This window comes from Heptranchias perlo, chromosome 1, assembly GCF_035084215.1.
Source record: "Heptranchias perlo isolate sHepPer1 chromosome 1, sHepPer1.hap1, whole genome shotgun sequence".
In the NCBI taxonomy this organism is placed as follows: domain Eukaryota; kingdom Metazoa; phylum Chordata; class Chondrichthyes; order Hexanchiformes; family Hexanchidae; genus Heptranchias; species Heptranchias perlo.
In genome coordinates, this window is record NC_090325.1 from 107,514,400 (window position 1) to 107,528,149 (window position 13,750).

General features: G+C 43.1%; 1 protein-coding gene across 1 annotated transcript in view; it reads right to left on the reverse strand.

The window, feature by feature from the left end:
• Window positions 1-13,750, reverse strand: part of LOC137337941 (uncharacterized) — a 104,925-nt gene that overhangs the window by 50,736 nt on the left and 40,439 nt on the right. Inside the window, exons 12-14 of the mRNA XM_068001779.1 lie at window positions 13,411-13,518; window positions 8,555-8,638; window positions 2,854-2,973 (exon numbers count right to left, since the gene is read on the reverse strand). Coding sequence (XP_067857880.1) covers window positions 2,854-2,973; window positions 8,555-8,638; window positions 13,411-13,518 — 312 coding nt within the window. The remainder of the gene's footprint in view (window positions 1-2,853; window positions 2,974-8,554; window positions 8,639-13,410; window positions 13,519-13,750) is intronic.

The following is a 13,750-nucleotide window of genomic DNA, read 5'->3' on the forward strand; positions in this document are numbered from 1 at the left end:
GGGCATTTAGCAAATCATAATATGATTAGGCAGAGTAAACATTGTTTAATGAAAGGGAAATCATGTTTGACAAACCTATTAGAGTTTTTTGAGGATGTAACTAGCAGGGTAGATAAAGGGAACCAGTGGATGTAGTATGTTTGGATTTTCAAAAGGCATTCGATAAGGTGCCACATAAAAGGTTGTTATACAAGATAAGTGCTCATGGGGTTGGGGGTAACATATTAGCATGGATAGAGGATTGGTTAACGGACAGAAATCAGAGAGTAGGGATAAACAGGTCATTTTCAGGTTGGCAGGCTGTAACTAGTGGGATGCCGCAAGGATCAGTGCTTGGGCCTCAGCTATTTACAATCTATATTAATGATTTAGATGAAGGGACCGAGTGTAATGTATCCAAGTTTGTTGATGATATAAAGCTAGGTGGGAAAGTGAGCTGTGAGGAGAACACAGAGTCTGCAAAGGGATATAGGCAGGTTAAGTGAGTGGGCAAGAAGGTGGCAGATGGAGTATAATGTGGGGAAATGTGAGATTATTCACTTTGGTAGGAAGAATGGAAAACAGAATATTTTTTAAATGGTGAGAAACTATTAAATGTTGGTGTTCAGAGAGACTTTGGTGTCCTCGTACAAGAAACACAAAAAGTTAGCAGGCAGGTACAGCAAGCAATTAGGAAAGCAAATGGAATGTTGGCCTTTATTGCAAGGAGGTTGGAGTACAAAAGTAAGGAAGTCTTACTACAATTGTACAGGGCTTTGGTGAGACCTCACCTGGAGTACTGTGTACAATTTTGGTCTCCTTATCTAAGGAAGGATGTACTTGCCTTAGAGGCAGTGCAGCGAAGGTTCACTAGATTAATTCCTGGGATGAGAGGTTGTCGTATGAGGTAAGGTTCATTAGAATGGGCCTATACTCTTGGAGTTTAGAAGAATGAGAGGTGATCTAATTGAAACATATAAGATTATGAGGGGGCTTGACAGGGTAGAAGCTAAGAGGTTGTTTCCCATGGCTGGAGAGTCTAGAACTAGGGGGCATAGTCGCAGGATAAGGGGTCAGCCATTTAAGACTGAGATGAGGAGGAATTTCTTCACTCAGACAGTTGTGAATCTTTGGAATTCTCTACCCCAGAGGGCTGTGGATGCAGAGTCATTGAAAATATTCAAGGCTGAGATAGACAGATTTCTGGACTGTAGGGGAATCAAGGTATATGGGGATTGGGCGGGAAAGTGGATTGAGGTTGAATATCAGCCATGATCTGATTGAATGGCACAACAGACTCGAGGGGCCACGTGGCCTACGCTTGCTCCTATTCCTTATGTTCTTATGTAAAAACAGCTTTTATAAATATATTAAGAGAAAGAGAGTGGTAAAGGGGAGTGTGGGCCCATTAAAGACAAACGCAGGCAAGACTATAATGGATGATCAAAGAATGGCAGACGTGCTGAATGAGTACTTTGTATCCGTTTTCACAGTGGAGGAAGAGCACAAAATACCAGATGTACAAGGGAACCGAAATATAAATCGAGGGGAGGAACTTGGTGGATTTAATATGAGTAAAAAAATACTAATGGAGAAAATAATAGTTCGTATACCTCCAGGACCTGAAGGTTTCCATCCCAGAGTATAAAAAGAGATAGGTGAGGAAATTACAGATGCGTTAGTCATAATTTCCAAAACTCTAGATTCAGGAATTGTGCCTTTGAATTGGAAAATTGCAAATGTCACTCCATTATTTAAGAAGGGAGGGCGAGAGAGAGAGAGAGAATATTAAAACACATAACTTTTTTTTAATTATTGTTTTAATATTCTCTCTCTCTCTCTGCCATTTGGGTCTCTTTCTTTCTGTCTGTGTAATTGACACAATGTATATCCAGTGTACTGGGACATGCTGTTCTCCGTGACTGGCCTGTTTGAACAACAACGACACCTTTTGATTGGTGTGATGCTGTCCCAGCCTAATATAAGATATGCGATTTGAGAATCTTTCACTCATTCACCTGACAAAGGGGATAATCTCCGAAAGCTTGTGATTTTAAAATAAAATTGTTGGACTATAACCTGGTGTTGTAAGATTCCTTACATTTGTCTACCCCAGTCCATCACCGGCATCTCCACATCATACCCAAGTCCAGGTCATTAATATAAATCATAAAGAGCAGTGGTCCTAATACCGACCCCTGGGGAACATCACAGTATACTTCCCTCCAGTCTCAAAAACAATCATTCAGCACTACTCTCTGCTTTCTGTCCCTTAGCCCATTTTGTAACCACACTGCCATTGTCCCTTTAATCCCATGGGCTTTAATTTTGTTAACAAGTCTATTATGTGGTACTTCATCATGTGTATCACTTTCGGGTAATTCTACTATGTGTGAAGCTTGAACAAATGAGGGAGAATATTAGATTAGATGTAAATGTGGTCATCATCATTCTTCGAATGTGGTTCAGCTTTCACAAACAAAGCTTACACCCTGACTGTCCATAGTCAGTTTCTATTCCAGTCCTCTAGATATATTCTACAGAAAAGTCTGAACCTGTGAACAATACAAATCACGATTGGTACCACCACCATTTTTAGCATTAGTCAAGGCATATGGAGGTTAAGCTACAATTGCTGAGTTTAAATACCTTCAATGCTTTGTCCAACAGCTATTGACATGGTTTAATTTCACATCTAGTCTCAGAAATACGAAAAAATTTGTTTTGAAGGCATTTTTTAAAACTTACAATCAAAAACAAAAAAGTTTATACACTCAGTATCTAAAATGCATTTTTGAAGTTGTCTTTACATGGAGCAAAAATAATAATATGAACTTGTATTTCAAACAAAATATTTCATTAAAATAGACTCACCTCTATCACTGAAGATTTTGCACGGTTAAACGCAAAATGGTCAATTTCCTCCAAAAAGCTTTGTATGCCAGTACATTTCAGGCAATTCTCATGTTCCCTCATTACTTCAGTTGGATTTCCCTTAAAAACAAAAGGAAGAGAAAAACAAATGAAGAACACGTTGAATATTAGATGGTTTATCATAGGTGTGATCTTCTGCGTTACTTCATTATATTCACCTCCGTATAGAGTAGAATAGGCTGCATGTAATGGAAAAACAAACACTGCAACATTGTCCCTTTAAAACCATGGCAGCATAGAAGGGGATGACAGGTACACTGCCTTTCCCAATCCATTGATGTATATATTCAAAATCTTGGAACTCCCTACCTAACAGCACTGTGGGAGAACCTTCACCACACAAACTGCAGCAGTTCAAGAAGGCGGCTCACCACCACCTTCTCAAGGGCATTTAGGGATGGGCAATAAATGCTGTCCTTGCCAGCGAAGCACACATCCCATGAACAAATAAAAAAAAAAATAGGCTTTGTCTAGAAGTGTGCCTCATTGAATTTTGAAAGGAGATGACAGGACAGGTGAAGTTCATACAACAAAGATTTAAGTATACACAAGGCAGCAGCTCTACATTTGTGTAGGATTATACACGGGTAATGAACAGTTTTGTATGTGAAAGCTGAACCACATTCGAAGAATGATGACAACCACATCTGCTTCTGCTAATCTAATATTCTTTCTCATTTGTTCGAGCGTTACATATACTAGAATTATGTTAAAGTAATACACTAAAAGGAGGTGGGGCTGTACAGGGCTTAATGTTGAGGCTAGCTTGAAGCCAATTTTCTTCTACTTTGCACCCAGGGAACACTTATTTCCCAGACACAAAGCAGAGGAAAAGGGGCAAAAAACCATACCACCGGAGTTTCCCCAGAAGGTGGGCCAAGAGCTGGGACCCAGAGCACCCAAAGGCCATGCAAATGAGGCAGGAGTCTCCACATCTCCCATCTAATTTTCCTGGGTCTTCGCTTACCAGGCAGCCCAATGCAGGTTAGCCAGCAGCAAATGGGTTTTACCGCTTATGCCGAGTCCCCTCAGATCCTCAGATAGTAACATTAGGATTAGGAATAAGCCATTCAGCCCCTCGGACCTGCTCCACCACTCAATTAGATCATGGCTGATCTGCACCTGAACTCTTTGCTCCATATCCCTTGATACACTTACCTAACAAAAATCTATCTATCTCAGTCTTGAAAGCTCCAATTGTCCCAGCAACCACAGTCTTTTGGGGCAGAGAATTCCAGATTTCTACTACCCTGTGTGTGAAAAAGTGCTTCTTAATTTCCATCCTAAATGGCCTAGCTCTCATTTTAAGATTATGTCCTCTCGTTCTTGATTGCCCCACCAGAGGCAACAGTTTCTCTGTATCTACACTATCAAATCGTTTTAACATTTTAAGCACCTTGATCAGATCATCCCTCAATCTTTTATATTCAAGGGAATACAAGCCAAGTTTATGCAACCTGTCCTCGTAATTTAACCCTCTTAGCCCCGGATGCAGCAAACACATATGGAAGAAGCAAGATTTAAAGACACTATCAGTGATCAAACCTCCAAATGGGTGTCTGCCCGCCATATACAAAGGTAAAGAGGTGGGAGGCACCGATACATCACTCCTGTCTAATTTCCTTGTTTGCGTCTGCTGTGGGTGTAACCCCCGCCCCAGGAAATACCTGGACAATGCAAGGGGAGGGGGGTCGTTGGGGGAGAACTGCCTTAATACATCCTGTCCCCCTTTTTCCTCTCTCCCAGGAAATGAGTGATCTCTGAACGCAAAGCAGAGGAAAATGGCCCCGTGTGTTTCAATTATAGGTTTTTGTGATTTTAGGAACATTTCTTCAACTATCTTGTTTGCCACAAAATATATAAATTAAGATAAACTTCACTCTATCATCACCTGCAGTAAAATACTCCGACAACTGTCAGAAAGGTCCGTGAAGTTATGGGAAGATTTTCTAATCCAACTGCAATTGACCCTTTTGTGCCACAATTCTGGAGTAAAGTTAGTCACCAGCACAGTGAACTAACTCTGCCATTTTCTGCTGCCTGCTCATCTCACCATCAGGTCCAATTTAAAAGTATGTGATGGCCAGAGTTTCTGCTTCTCCCATTAGGAACCCTGTGCCGGGCCGAAGCTCTGAATAATTATTCAAATGAGCTGGCAGCAAAGATTGGAGGCAGTTAGTTCACGGAGCTGCTGGTGTACTGCCTGAAGGACCTGGCAACAGAGGCATAAGAGAACAGTACATTTAAAGGAACCTGGTGAGGAAGGACCACCCAATAACACCATGTATCTCATGGATGGCCCATGATTGTGTGTCATGAAGTGTTGCCTTTCAACCTGCCCCACATGTACTCCTCACCCATGCCAAGCCCTCGCATAACTTTACAGTTTTTTCTTTGCCTCTCATATATACTGTTACCTCATGAAGGCAGATTTTCAAGACGCCGTGTACAAAAGAAAACCTGGCCATTCTCACATCTTCCAAAGCTATAACGCCCCACATTATTGTAAAACAATTTGGGTGCACGATGCCTCGTCATTTACTAACACCAAGGCCGGCATGCAGGTTGTGTACACATCTGTAATTGTGCGCAAACTTCTTCAACTTCCAACCTCTGATGACTAGTTTTCTGCTCGTACAAGATGTCACCTCGAAGGCATAATCCCAATGTGGGAAAGGGCCTTCCTGGCTGTAATGTATTGGTTCTGAAGGGCTTTGGAATATCCCAAAGACATGAGTAGATACTACATAAATACAAATTCTTTCTTTCCTTTTTCAAATATTGTTGGCTAAGGCACATCTTCTCTGACATGTCCAAAAAGCTCCAGTGGAGTTTGTGAACCCACCTACTTAAGTATCAGGGGAATTGTGCAAACGTCTCAGGTACAGGCAGATTCTCCTGATTAATCCTCCTTCCCCTCTAACTCCCTGAGGGCAGGAGGAATTCTAAACTATTCTATCAACAGGGACTGTAGCAAATCCACTGAATGTTAGATAAAAAGAGAAAGGGGTAGATTTTTCCCTTCGTTGTGCATGGGTAACACTGAGTTCCCAGGAGCAACAATGAGGAAATGAGGACAGAGACATGTTGCATCAGGGTCTCCGTCTCCACAACACTGTCTTGGGATTTTTGGAGCCTGACGTAACTGGAGATAAATAAGGTAGCATGAGTGTTCCTGGCCCTCCCACCTCCCTTTCCAAATGGAGGGGCACCCCACGAAAGCTGGTGTTTGCAACAGGACAATACACAGACTGCAGGTCTGCAGGGCTCGCCCAAAAGCACAAGCAGACACTGGGTGCGATGAACTTGCAGCCAACCCCGAGAACAATTTTCAGGCCTGGAGCCTTCTCGTTGCTGCTCTCCAGCCACGAGAGCCACTGAGACTTGCAGCTACACTCCGGCTTTTACTCCCTTGAACTCAGCGCAAGGCCAGCCGAGGGGCTTGGGCCACACCGGGAGAGCCATCAAAACATGCAAATGGCCAGAGCTAGAAATGTTGAGTGCATTCCTCCACTCACACGTACAATAGGAATGCTGTGCCTGTCTGCTACCCAGAGAGGAAAATTGAACCTAAAAGGTTTTTTAAAAAAACCTAAGTTAAACTGAAATGCAAAAAAAAAGACACCAGTTATTCAGACTGGAGGGAAGTATACGGTGGTGTCCACCAGGAGTCAATATTAGGACCACTGATGTTTTTGATATATATTAATAACCTGGACTTGGGTACTGCCATTGTATGCCGGGGGGATGCAGTCAGGGAGAAATCCCCTCGGGCAGAGTGTAGAGCTTTGGCTTGTAGAGCTTTGGCTTGATGTAATGTCACTGCAAGGAATCTGGAATGAATCTGTAAGGCAATAAGGCACCCCAGAGTGTCAGAAAAAAAATAAAAAAAATATAGGGTATAATTTCAAAGTTTGCAGATAACACAAAGCTTGGAAATGTAAACAGTGAGGAGGATAGAGGCAGACTTCAGGGGACACAGACAGACTGGTGAAATGGGCAGACACATAGCAGATGAAATTTAATGCAGAGAAGTGTGAAGTGATGCATTTTTGAAGGAAAAATGAGGAGAGGCAAAATAAACTAAATGGTAAAATTTTAAAGGGGGTGTAGGAACAGAGAGACCTGGGGATTCACAAACACAGATCTTTGAAGGTGGCAGGACAAGTTGATAAAGCTGTTAAAAAAGCAAACGGGATCCTTGGCTTTACAAATAGAGGCATAGAGTACAAAAGCAAGAAAGTTATGGCAAGCCTTTGTAAAATCACTGGTTAAGCCTCAGCGAGAGCATTGTGACCTATTCTGGGCAACACACTTTAGGAAAGATGTCAAGGCCTTGGGGATGATGCAGAGGAGATTTACCAGAACGGTAACAGTGATGTGGGACTTTAGTTATGTGGAGAGACTAGAGAACCAGGGATTGAATATATACTTAAAAAAGGAAAAATTTGCAGGGCTATATGGAAAGAGCAGGGGAGTGGGACTAATTGGATGGTTCCTTCAAAGAACCAACACAGGCACGATGGGCCAAATGGCCTCCTTTTGTGCTGTATGATTCTATGATTAAATAAGTGTAACAAAAGGAAACCAAAAAAGTAACAAAAATGAAAGCTCTGAACATTTCTTCAAGAAAGAATATCTTTAAGAGGACAACAAAGTCTCCTCTCCTGGCTGTGCACCTGCTGTTCTTCTGTACACCTTTTGACGTCATACTATTAGCACAAAAACAGGACAGGGAGGCCCCTTCTTGAATGGAGTAAAATTAAGTCCTATAATCAGTGAGAGCCTCTTGCTTGCACACTGAGACCAGTTGTAGTGCTTATTTCCTCCTCCCCCAGCGCCACAAATACTTCCATGGCCAAGAACAGCTCAATCAACCCAGAACAGGAGTTAAACTGAGAACTTGACTGATAGCTATGATTTAGCATCACATCACATTGCGCCATTAGGAGACCCCAGAATATGGTTTTATATATATCTAAAAATCTCCCAAATTAAGTACCAATCATTTTAAATTCAGATTCTAAATAACAGTCAGATAACACTGGGCAGCCGCTCCCAGCACATTTCCAGTGCCAAACCCAGCCCCTGATTCTCTGATCCCTGTGCCCAAAGCACGCTTGCACCATTGGTGCACAGAATCAGAAAATTTCCCCTTCAATTCCTTTATTTCACTGCCAGTGTAAATATTCAGCAAAAGTCACAGATCTATGAACTAGATTTATTTTAATTGCATAATTTCTGGAAGTGTAAAAAACAACTACTGGCATGTTTGTTACTTACTGAGAATATATGCTACTTAAAATTATTTAGAATCTGAACTTAAAAATGATTGGTACTTAATTAAGGAGATTTTTAGATAGATATAAAACAATATTCAGGGCTCTCCAAAAGGCTAAATGACCATGTGATGTGATGCTAAATCATAGATATCAGGCCCATAAGAGACAAATAAGTAGAGTAAGGCTCAGGGGAGGGTGATTTCACAAGTTTCGGGGCAAGGACTGTGTTAGATGGACCAAATTACCTTTGCTTGGATCATGGTTTCATATGTTCTAACATAATATCTATCTTTTATATAAAATACATACTTATATTTAGACTTAAACATTTTGCATCCTAGACAATAAAGAAAACTTACATCCTGCATGAGAACCGATGCATGAAAAGCTGGCCATAAAGTTGGTGTGCTCACATTTCTTTTAAATTCATCAGATAACGATTGCTGGGGGAGGGAAAGAAAGAGAAATAGAATTATATGCTGCAACTTACGATTTTAAGATGAAAAATGTACACGGCTACAAGTGAAAATTATGAAAATATGAGATTATATTCTTGCACTAATGCACATACGGATATTTGAGACTGAACGTGATCTTTCTCATCAACTAAACAGTAAAACGTCCCAAGGCACTTCACATGAGCGTTATCAAACAAAATTTGACACCGAGCCACCTAAGGAGATATTAGGACAGGTCACTAAAAACTTGGTCAAAAAGATAGGTTTTAAGGAGCATCTTAAAGGAGGAGGACGTAAAGGGTCGAAGAGCATTAGGAAGAGAATTCCAGAGCTTAGTGCCTAGGCAGCTAAAGGCAAGGCCGCCAATGATGGAGGGATTAAAATTGGGGATGCGCAAGAGGAAGAATTGGAGGAGTGCAGAGATCACAGCGGTTTGTAGGGCTGAAGGAGGTTACAGAGATAGGGAGGGGCGAGGCAATGGAGGAATTCAAAAACAAGGATGGGAATTTTAATATCGAGGCATTCCTGGACCAGGAGCTAATGTAGATCAGCGAGTACAGGGGTAATGGGAGAACGGGATTTGTTGCGAGTTAGGATATGGGCAGCAGAGTTTTGGATCAGCTCAGGTTTATGGAGTGTGGAAGATGGGAGGCCGGCCAGGACAGCATTGGAATAGTCAAATCTAGAGGTAACAAAGGCAGGGATGAAAGTTTCAGCAGCAGATGAGCCAAGGCAGGGGCGGAGACAGGTGATGTTACGAAGGTGGAAGTAGGCAGTCTTGGTGATGGATCAGATATGTGGTCGGAAGCTCATCTCTGGGTCAAATAAGATGTCAAGGTTGGGAACGGTCTGGTTCGGCCTCAAACAGTGGCCAGGGAGAGGGATGGAGTCAGTGGCTAGGGAACAGAGTTTGCGGTGGGGACCAAAGACAATGGCTTCCGTCTTCCCAATATTTAGCTGGAGGAAATTGTTGGACAAGCAATGTGACAAAAGAGACACTTTGGAGGGGTCGAGAAAGATGGTGGTGAGGTAGAGTTGGGTGTCGTCAGCATACATGTGGAATCTAACATTGATTTTTGGATGATTTCAATTAAAATGAAAATTGTGCAATTTCTCTGACAGGCGACCAATATGTCAGTATTTTGCAACTTAGGTTTGTACCATGCCTGATGGTCCCATAAGGATTGTCATGACAAGTAAGAAGGACTTTTATCTTCGCCCTGTTCCTGATAGCAGCACACTTCTTCCTCATTTGCAGCCAAGTATAAGGGATTGATTCGGTCGGCAACCTTCCTTTATGCAGTGAGCTCCTATGCTTTTACTGGCAGATGCCCTTTAGCCCCAAATATAGCCACCCTTATTCAATGCACCTCCTGAAGCAAGACCTCCAAATTTTCAACAGCAAAGGGAGGGGTGTTGCCCACATGCCCCGCTGTACAATTGTGAACAGTTAATCCATTTTCATCTCCCCAACCCAGGGATCCTCATCATCATTCAATGACAGCTGCTGTATTGATAGGAAGAATGAGAAGAGGCAATATGAACTAAACGGTGCAATTTTAAGGCGGATGCAGGAATTGAGAGACCTGGGGGCATATGTACACAAATTTTTGACGGTAGCAGGACAAGTTGAGAAGGTTCTTAAAAGATCATACAGGTTCCTTGGCTTTATAAACAGAGGCATAGAGGTGAGGTGAGAGTGACTGCCTTTGACACCAAGGCAGCATTTGACCGAGTGTGGCACCAAGGAGCCCTAGTAAAATTGAAGTCAATGGGAATCAGGGGGAAAACTCTCCAGTGGCTGGAGTCATACCTAGCACAAACGAAGATGGTAGTGGTTGTTGGAGGCCAATCAACTCAGCCCCAGGACATTGCTGCAGGAGTTCCTCAGGGCAGTGTCCTTGGCCCAACCATCTTCAGTTGCTTCATCAATGACCTTCCCTCCATCAAAAGGTCAGAAATGGGGATGTTCGCTGATGATCGCATAGCGATCAATTCCATTCACAACCCCTCAGATAACGAAGCAGTCCGTGCTCGCATGCAGCAAAACCTGGACAACATCCAGGCTTGGGCTCATAGGTGGCATGTAACATTTCACTCCAGACAAGTGCCAGGCAATGACCATCTCCAACAAGAGAGAATCTAACCACCTCCCCTTGCCATTCAACGGCATTATCATCACCGAATCCCCCACCATCAACATCCTGGGGGTCACTATTGATCAGAAACTTAACTGGACCAGCCACATAAATACTGTGGCTACAAGAGCAGGTCAGAGGCTGGGTATTCTGCGGCGAGTGACTCACCTCCTGACTCCCCAAAGCCTTTCCACCATCTACAAGGCACAAGTCAGGAGTGTGATGGAATACTCTCCACTTGCCTGGATGAGTGCAGCTCCAACAACAATCAAGAAGCTCGACACCATCCAGGACAAAGCAGCCCGCTTGATTGGCACCCCATCCACCGCCCTAAACATTCACCACCGGCGCACTGTGGCTGCAGTGAGTACCATCCACAGGATGCACTGCAGCAACTCGCCAAGGCTTCTTCAACAGCACCTCCCAAACCCGCGACCTCTACCACCTAGAAGGACAAGGGCAGCAGGCACATGGAAACAACACCACCTGCGCGTTCCCCTCCAAGTCACACACCATCCCGACTTGGAAATATATCGCCGTTCCTTCATCGTCGCTGGGTCAAAATCCTGGAACTCCCTACCTAATAGCAATGTGGGAGAACCGTCACCACACGGACTACAGCGGCTCAAGATGGTGGCTCACATCACCTTCTCAAGAACAATTAGGGATGGACAATGAATGCTGCCAGTGAAGTACACACCCATGAACGATAAAAAAAAATAAAAGCAAGGATATTATGCTGAACCTTTATAAATCACTGGTACGGCCCCAGATGGAGTATTGTGTCCAATTCTGGGCACTACACTTTAAGAATGATGTCAAGGCCTCAGAGACGGTGCAGATGAGATTTACTAGAATGGCACCAGGGATGCAGGATTTCAATTACGTGGAGAGACTAGAGAAGCTGTGGTTGTTCTCCTTAGAGCAGAGAAGGTTAAGGGGAGATTTAATAGAGATGTTCAAAATCATGAAGGGATTTGATAGAGTAAATAAGGAGAAACTGTTTCCACTGGCAGAAGGTTTGGTAACCAGAGCACACTGATTTAAGGTAATTGACAAAAGAAGCAGAGGCGAGATGAGGAGACTTTTTTTTAGGCAGCGACTTGTTATGATCTGGAATGTACTGCCTGAAAGGGTGGTGGAAGTAGATTCAATAATAACTTTCAAAAGGGCTATGGAGAAAGGGCAGGGGAACAGGACGAATCAGCTGGCTCTTTCTGAGGACCGACACAGGCACAATGGGTCGAATGGCCTCTTTCCATGTTGTATCATTCTGATTCTATGTTTGGAAGCCTGTGTGGACAGAAGCCTTCAACATGGCACCCATGTCACATTCTCAGCTGAGATCAGCTAACTGAGCACAGATCTTGTTGAAACTGGGAACTCGATCTGAACTACAGGGCTCAGCTATTTACTGGTAGTGTTGACATCGGGCTGGTTTTTCAAAATTGCCACTGTTGACTAACGATAAAGTGGCCATTTGTTAAAGGCTTAGCACACACTGATTAAAAAACACGACCACCGTATTTCTGGTTAAAACTGTCAACAAACAACTGCAAGCAATTATGAAAATTTGTTTGGACCAATGAAAAGCCAGCCAGGTGACCAAACCTACATCACAATAACAACAGCAACTTGCATTTATATAGCACCTTTAACGTAGTAAAAACATCCCATGGTGCTTCACAGGAGCGTTAGTCAGACAAATCTGACACCAAGCCACAGAAAGAGACAGGTGACCAAAAGCTTGGTCAAAGAGGTATGTTTTAAGAAGTGACTTAAAGGAGGAGAGAGAGGTAGAGAGGCAGACAGGTTTAGGGAGAGAATTCCAGAGCTTAGGGCCTAGGCAGATGAAGGCATGGCCACCAATGGTGGAGCGATTAAAATCGGGGATGCTCAAGAGGCCAGAATTGGAGGAGCGAAGAGATCTCGGAGGGTTGTAGGGCTGGAGGAAGTTACAAAGATAGGGAGGGGCGAGGCCATGGAAGGATTTGAACACGAGGATGAGAATTTTAAAATCGAGGCGTTCCTGGACTGGGGGCCAATGTAGGTCAGTGAACACAGGAGTGATGGGTGAACAGGTTGGTGCGAGTTAGGATACAGGCAACAGAGTTTTTGATGAGCTCAAGTTTATGGAGGGTGGAAGATGGGAGGCTGGCCAGTAGAGTATTGGAATAGTCAAGTCTGGAGGTAACAAAGGCATGGATGAGGGTTTCAGCAGCAGACGAGCTGAGGCAGGGGCGGAGACAGGCAATATTACGGAGGTGGAAGTAGACAGTCTTGGTGATGGAGAGGATATGGGGTCGGAAGCTCAGCTCAGGGTCAAATAGGACGCCAAGATTGAGAGCAATCCGGTTCAGCCAGGGATGAGGATGGAGATAACTGGTAATCTCACTGAGCCATCGATGAGCGTACAAGTGACCAGGGACGGGGATGGAGAAAACTAGTAATCTCACTGAGCCATCAGTGGGGTGTACAAGATCCATTTCTAAATGTAGTGCAGGTAATTTCACTATTCCATTAATAATACTGTGTTCTTAGCAAACTAATTTAAATTCAATGTCATAAACTTAATGAGAACAATTAACCAAGATGTAAAATGATGAGCAAAACTAAAACCTGCAACCATCGCTCTAATGCAGCGAGATCATCTTGCCTCTTTTCTGATTGTTTAGCAGTAAATCTTCCTTCATCAGCCATTTCAGGTGATAATCGCAAGGAAGAATTCTGTACAAAGAAAATTAAAGCATTCATTATTTTGAAACAACTTTTCCAATACTGTTCTGTTTCTAATCAAATTAGTAAGAGGACAAGTAATATCCTTTGATTAGTTTAGAGGGAAACATAGTTTCAAAATCTCCAATTTATCTTCATTTTCAGATTGGACATATGTTTGTGTAGCAGGATCACGGGATAGATGGGTGAAATTGGTCCACACCAGTCGTGCGAAATGGGGTCA